We start from the raw sequence: 6,866 nt of genomic DNA, 5'->3' as shown, positions 1-6,866 counted from the left end.
TTTTTTTTAATTTTACCGCAAAATCATTAAAAAATCAGGATTTTGGGAGATTTTTGCTGCCATTTTTTCCGTTTCATGACGTGCTATAAGTGTGCCAAGTTTAATTCCATTTGGAAAAGCTTTGTGGGGAAGGAGGAAGAACCAGCACCCGCGGTTGTTAAGTGGAAACCCGCTTTGAACAAAAAAAAGCGATCGGTTCATTACATTAAATTATTTTTTTAATGCACTTTTACATAATAAATTTTAATTAATATAAAGAACGCATTCATGTTTAGTGGTGGCTAGAGATATTGGTATACTCAAAAGTAATGTTTCCTATCGTAATTACACGTTGTAAGTTATATAAATCATGATTGTTGTAGCAGAAATGAGAATTTAAACTTCCTGAGACTTATATTGTACTGGCGATTTCAAAAAGGTAATTACTCAGAAGTTATAATTTTGAAACCTATTGACTTATAATTATTTTGAAATTATATTATTGCAAGTTTAGTAACGGCTGCTTTACTTGAACCTACAAGGGAGTCTGAAAAGGTTCAAGTTGATAAAATTTCATCTGACTCTCTTGTTTTATATTATAGAAACCAAAAAAGTTCGACTTGAGGCCCGCTGCTGTTATTTTTTAGTCTGATTTGTTATTTTTTTTTCAGATATGGGCTTTGCATTTTATTCTCATTTTGTCTTATTTATGATTCTGTTCTTATCCAAAATGAAGGTGTTTTATGAAAACATTGGGAGCGGCAAAATCTGTAACACGTGTTTTTATAAAAAAAAAAGTGAGCGTAAGCGATTTTCATGTTTATGATGTGTACAGCTCCTGCAACTTCAAATAAAAAGTAAATGAATTAATCTAAAATATTTTAAAATTTTATAAACATGGGATCAATCTATTTTATCTAAAACATCGCTTGTTCACCTCTTGCCCTTACAACTATTTGTTAATGTTATATATTTTTAGCAAATCACCTTGCATCATCTCTGTATCACAATGCGAAAAATCTAATTGTTACTTCCTCGTACTTTTGTAATATTCTGCTTAATATCACATCTGTAATGATAGGTGTAGGTGGTAATTAGCTTAACAACGGACATGCGTGAGTGATTTATCTCCTGTAATAGCTAATATAGAAGTCGCTCACGAGTGCTGTTTAGCTATATACATCGACGTGAGAGGAGATAAACACAAATATTGATTGTTTTTGTAGATCAATAAATATGTTACATCTGAAAAAGCTCTTTTTCCTTGTGGTTGGAGCAACGTTTTTACACGCTCTTGAAGCGAAGATTGATTGTTCGTTGGTGAGATGTGCTCGACCAGTTGGTTGCAAAGGTAGAATTTATATTTCAATTGTCACACAAATAAGTAACAAAACAGAATTTTAAAAAATTTTGTAACATAGCCGTTGTAAAACATGTTTTTTTTATATTAAACTGTATACCTTTTTTATTGCCACTTTCACAAAGATTGTTTCATTTCCAATATAGGAGGTACTGCCACATCACCTGGTGGATGCTGCGATATCTGCCTTAAACAAAAAGGAGAAGCCTGTGGCCGTTTATCAAACGTTCATGGTATATGTGACAAGGGACTATACTGTAAAACCAGTGTTTATACTTCTGTAGGAGTATGTGGTAAGTCATCTTACAGTTAAAAACAAAAACATAACCTTTAAGGGCACAAAAGTTAAAATTGGTTGTTTGCTCGCGCCTTATTCCAAAATATGACATGGATATTATGGATATAGTATTCTTATTCTATTTTGCTTTAATCTTAATAATTGTTGACAGTGTGTACAGTCTGTATATTCTAACACGCTTAATAATGGCGTACTCGGAAAAAAAGTTGTTCTAATACTTATATGCGCACTGATTAAATTCACATAAAGTTTGACAATTCCTGCAATTAGTAGCGTTATGCTCATTGTTCGTTGAGTTAATGAGCCGAATCAATATCAACGAACAGCAATTAGCATTTTTATTGTTATGTATATTTTCTTTAATGTTTTTTTTAGTTCGCCCTTTTAATGAAACTGACTAGAAACCGTGTCACGAGGCTTTCTTTATTTTTCAGTTTTCTTTATGATTATAATGTTCTCTTATTCTTCCCGCCCTTTTTTGTCTATCTTTGTAATAAATAACTTGAATGTACGTGTTTGATTTGCACCTAGTTTTTCTAAAAAATTTTGTTAGAAGAGAAAATAAATAAACACAGTAAATCATCTGTAATAATTGATATGAGAATATTTTTCGTGATCTTACATCAACCCCAGTACTTTTTCATATTTCATTCTGATAATCCCGGCTGATAATATTTACTTTTTTTAACAGCTTGTCCACTGTTCAAATGTGCAGCCTGTCCAAATGGTCATGTAATAGGACCAAACGGATGTCAAACATGCATCTGTAAGCCCAAAGGTAAGGTAACTTACATATAGGTCATGCTTAATGGTACACGCAAGCTGTATTGGTAAACGCTAATCTTCTAATAACTTGTTCGTTTGCCAAAAAACGTTGGATAAAATTATTTTTTGAAGAGAGTATTCGCCAACTGATAAACATTTTGTTGTCCATTTCGTAAGTTACTTCCAATATGACTCGAAATAAACACTATGTCCTATTCAAAATACAGATGATCAAACCGGGATTCTTTTGTCATATTTTTCTCCTGATCACCAGTTAGCCAATGAGGGGCTTTTTAGCCACGTCCCTCTCTCAATTCCCTGTCGAATCTCCTTTATTATGTTTGGTAAAGTTTGGTGTTTTACAGAATCTAAGTTACGTATGATGTTGTGTAGAACAACAAAATATTAAAACTGACTTATAAATCCAGTTTTTAAATATGAACAACTTTTTCCTTATTTATAGCATGTGGCATATCTTCTTGCTCGTTAATCAAGTGTGCATATGGCGTAATCTCATACATTGATAAAAACGGTTGTAAGCAATGGCGTTGTAAAGGTAAAGATTTCAAAACTCATTTAAACTTATGACAGTTAAATTGTTCACATGCGTATTGGATCACAAGATAAAAAGAATAATTAATTTGATTTTACAGTTACAAACATGGCTAGAATTTTGGACGTAATATTTTTTGCAAGAGTACAGTTGTACTTTTGCAGGGGCTTAGGCCTAATATCCAAAGTCGAAAATGCGCCAGCTGCCCTTTTTACAATGTTTGCATAATGGGAAAGTCTGCAAAAGTCTACCATGTCGAAAGACACGAATTCAACTTTCAATTTAATTTAAGGGAACAAAAATTACTTTTTTATCTAGCCTACGGTATCTCTTCCTGCTTGTTCATTAAATGTGCACATGGTTCGATTTCATATGTTGATAAGAATGGGTGTAAGCAATGCAAATGTCGAGGTAAGATATTTTAATTATTTTTTATAGCCTGTAGGATGTACATCTTGAAATACAGTGACATTTGTTGTATTCTAAATCGTCTTTAAATTTATTGTAGCTTGTCCTCCTGTCTGTAAAAAGCTGTGCTTATATGGAAATGTCGTGGACAAGTATGGTTGCAAATTGTGCCAATGCAATCCTAAACGTAAGTATCTCGAATGTCGAAAGACAAGGTTTTAATTTAACTGGTAATAAAATCTGGCGCGATGATAGGGAAATAAAAATTACTTTCTTTCATCTAGCCTGTGGTATATCATCCTGTTTATTCATTAAATGTACACATGGTTCGATTCCATACATAGACAAAAATGGGTGTAAGCAATGCAACTGTCGAGGTAGGATATTCCAATTATTTTTTATAACGTTTTAAACCATTTGGACGCACTTGTTATTTTTAAGAAATCAATGTTTATTCTCGATGCTAGCCAACTTATGGCACAGTTGCGGCGCGTTCAAGGCTGAAGAATATTTGATTATTTTAAGTCGTGTAAAACTTTATTTTAGTTTGTCCTCCAGTCTGTAAAAAGCTATGCTTGTATGGGAATGTCGTGGACAAATATGGTTGCAAATTGTGCCAATGCAAACCCAAACGTAAGTATCCACAATTAGAAATCATTTGAAATTAATTATAAAAAGTAGTGGTAGAATGCTCGCAAGCATTATTATTAGGCATAATGTTTCTCAAATCTTAATTTTTTCTACTTCCTAGCCTGTGGTATCTCCTCCTGTTTATTCATTAAATGCGCGCATGGCTCGATTCCATACTATGATCAGAATGGCTGCAGGCAATGCAAATGTCGAAGTAAGTTATTTAACAAGTTTCTTGTGAACTTTTAAAACTAATTTTGTTAACAATTCACTATAATAAGATGAAAGAAATGTTACTTTCCTTTCATCTCATTGATAGTGAATTGTTAACAAAATTAGATGCGTAGATGCACAGACGCGAAATTACTCATGCTAATTATTTTCAACTCTACTTTAGTTTGTCCTCCCGTTTGCGAAAAGCTATGCTTATATGGAAATGTCGTGGACAAATATGGTTGTAAATTGTGCCAATGCCAACCTAAACGTAAGTATATTGAATGAATGCAGTCACGTTACTTTTGTAATATATTCACATAGATATGATCGGTACATAGACTCTTTGTTTCTGCTTTAGCCGCCGGGACCTGTCCCCTTTTTCCAGCCCCTCCCCCAGACAAATCATTGAAATTATGCGGTTTGGATATACCTTGCCCAGCAGACGAATGCAATTCTAATCAAGATTGTACACCACCCAAGTTGTGTTGCGTATCAGGTGGAGTGCAAGGTAGTCCAAGAAAATGTCTTAATCCTATTCCATTACCAATTGGGAAATGATGTTTCAACTGACAATGTACGCCAATTTAGAGCGTTAACGAAAATTCATTCTTTTATTAGTAAAATGGCAAATATATACGTAACTAGCATTACCCATGTATCTTTTATATTTCACTTTACATTGTATGTATAACATCTAATAAAGGTTTTGCATCTGTCTCAATCCAATTCACTTATCTGACACCCAATACTCCTGAAACTTTTGATAGCTATTTTTTTATTTCCGTCAACGCTACGCGGGACGGAATCTTTAAAATCGCCTGATGGAAGATAGATAGATATCTAGATAGAGTCAGCACAGGCCCGGAGGCTGCTAAATTTGTATCCAGGCTAAAACTTCGGAAAATTTCCGTCTTCTCGAAAGGCAATGAAGATGCTTTATTTTGATCTCTGTCAATTTAATGACCAATCGGAGGAGAGATTTTATACTCTTCGTGTAGCCAGAACATTCCGTGTATGGCCATGACTAAAATCGCTTACCCTTTGTTAGTCGCCCCTTGGTGGTCTGGTTTGGTCGTACTAGCTTTATTGATGTAGCTGGGGAGCTAAGCACTACTTCTTAAATTCGTGTATTTTATCAGGTAAGAATTATTTTACATATAAGTGTGAAAAGTTTGCTTGCTAGCTAGCTATCTCAATTTTTAGTGCTGAGTTGGATCTCCTTTTAATAGTTTAGCTACACAAAATAGTGCTTTATTTAGAGCGCCTTTTTTTCTTAAAAGTCAGCAACAAGGAATCTTTGTCCTGCTTTGCGTATTTTTTCCATGGCTGGACACCCAAATCCTGTTCTTATGGTAAAAAGGGTGCTAAAAATAACTTCCAAACGACACGTTGTGGGGGCTTCAATCAGATAAAAAGATATATATATATATATATTCGCACAGGTTTTTTTATATTTTTCGCAGAAAAGTTGTCGATTTTTCTTTGCACCGAACAGTCAGGGTGAACTGTTAGCCTGTAACAGAATATATAGACCTTTTTGATATTTACATTTTCCCGCCGTATACCCTTTTGGCTCTAACAACAACATGGCAGGCAGAAAGATGCAGACGCTTCCTGAAGAAACGTCCTTTTCAGCCCATTTCTTTCTACGGAAACATTTTTGAGTCTTTAAACTATTATCGAGTGTAGATGGATAACTTCTGATTGACACATATTTATATAAAGTCGTAATGATACCTGATATATGATGACTAAAAAGGACCTCATTTCACCTAGCGCCCGCATCTTTTAATCTACCACACAATTGTTAAAGCCGAAAGGGCTTACTGCGTAAAATGTAAACATTCAAAAAGGTCTATAGTTAGCCCATGCAGGTTAATTAGATGCTAAGCACAGTATAATCCGTTAAAGGCTTTTTTGTGTTCTTTACAGCTAACTACGTCTATTCCATGTTTTTTCTTGAAATCAGAATAGTGTGTTGTTTAACAACAACATACTGCTACAGTAAAAAATAACTTTTGCACATTCGTCTCTTGTTTCTTTTTTGGTTTACAAACCCTCAGATGCAATATGGTCAAATAGACGACTTAGATGTAGGCATTCAAGAAACTCAATGACAAAGCAATTGACTGTATCGAGAGAAGTTGGCAGGAAATATTCGTCATTTGATTGGTAATTAGATAGATCGTTGTACTTAATTGCTCTATTGCCAACATTTCTTGGAAAAGGATTGTACAGTGATGATTGTGTAGTTGGGTGATTTTAACTTGGCGTGATATAACCTTGTTTATATTGTTCGTTGTTTTGTTTTCGCTTTTGTTGTGGATATTCGATTTGATAGGTGATAAAGTCATCAGTTTCGTTTGGCATATATATATATCACATAATACGAATGTTTCGACGGATGTAGTTTGCACAATGTGACTTTTTCACTGAAAGCTCGCGGTTTTCTTATAACTAATTATTTCTAAACAGCGCTTTCTATAAATTCTGTTGAATGGTTATTTTAAATTCATAGGAGGGTCTGTTACAAAACAGGTACAAATAAAAAATTGTATTTACTAACATAACTGAAAACTGATACGAGTCACCAACAAAAAGCTAAACTGTATATTGCTGTTTTGTCTCTTAGGTTCGACGCATAAGTTCTTTTACAC

The 6,866-nt window shown here is 33.9% G+C and overlaps 1 protein-coding gene across 2 annotated transcripts; it reads left to right on the top strand.

The window, feature by feature from the left end:
* The first annotated feature begins 207 nt into the window (after positions 1–207).
* On the top strand, positions 208–4,930 carry LOC130635414 (cysteine-rich motor neuron 1 protein-like). 2 transcript variants are annotated; one of them, XM_057444745.1, is made up of 12 exons: positions 208–418; positions 1,206–1,330; positions 1,486–1,632; positions 2,329–2,415; positions 2,866–2,958; positions 3,274–3,366; positions 3,464–3,550; positions 3,648–3,740; positions 3,910–3,996; positions 4,115–4,207; positions 4,391–4,477; positions 4,568–4,930. In XM_057444745.1, exons 2-12 carry the CDS (start codon positions 1,216–1,218, stop codon positions 4,765–4,767), a joined length of 1,182 nt encoding a protein of 393 aa, XP_057300728.1. In that variant the 5' UTR covers positions 208–418; positions 1,206–1,215; the 3' UTR covers positions 4,768–4,930. The 2 variants fall into 2 exon arrangements, with proteins under 2 accessions (XP_057300728.1, XP_057300730.1); XM_057444747.1 differs by having other exon boundaries at positions 1,061–1,330.
* Positions 4,931–6,866: the final 1,936 nt, after the last annotated feature.

This window comes from Hydractinia symbiolongicarpus, chromosome 3, assembly GCF_029227915.1.
Source record: "Hydractinia symbiolongicarpus strain clone_291-10 chromosome 3, HSymV2.1, whole genome shotgun sequence".
Classification (NCBI taxonomy): Eukaryota; Metazoa; Cnidaria; class Hydrozoa; order Anthoathecata; family Hydractiniidae; genus Hydractinia; species Hydractinia symbiolongicarpus.
This window is presented reverse-complemented; position numbering and strand designations above follow the sequence as displayed.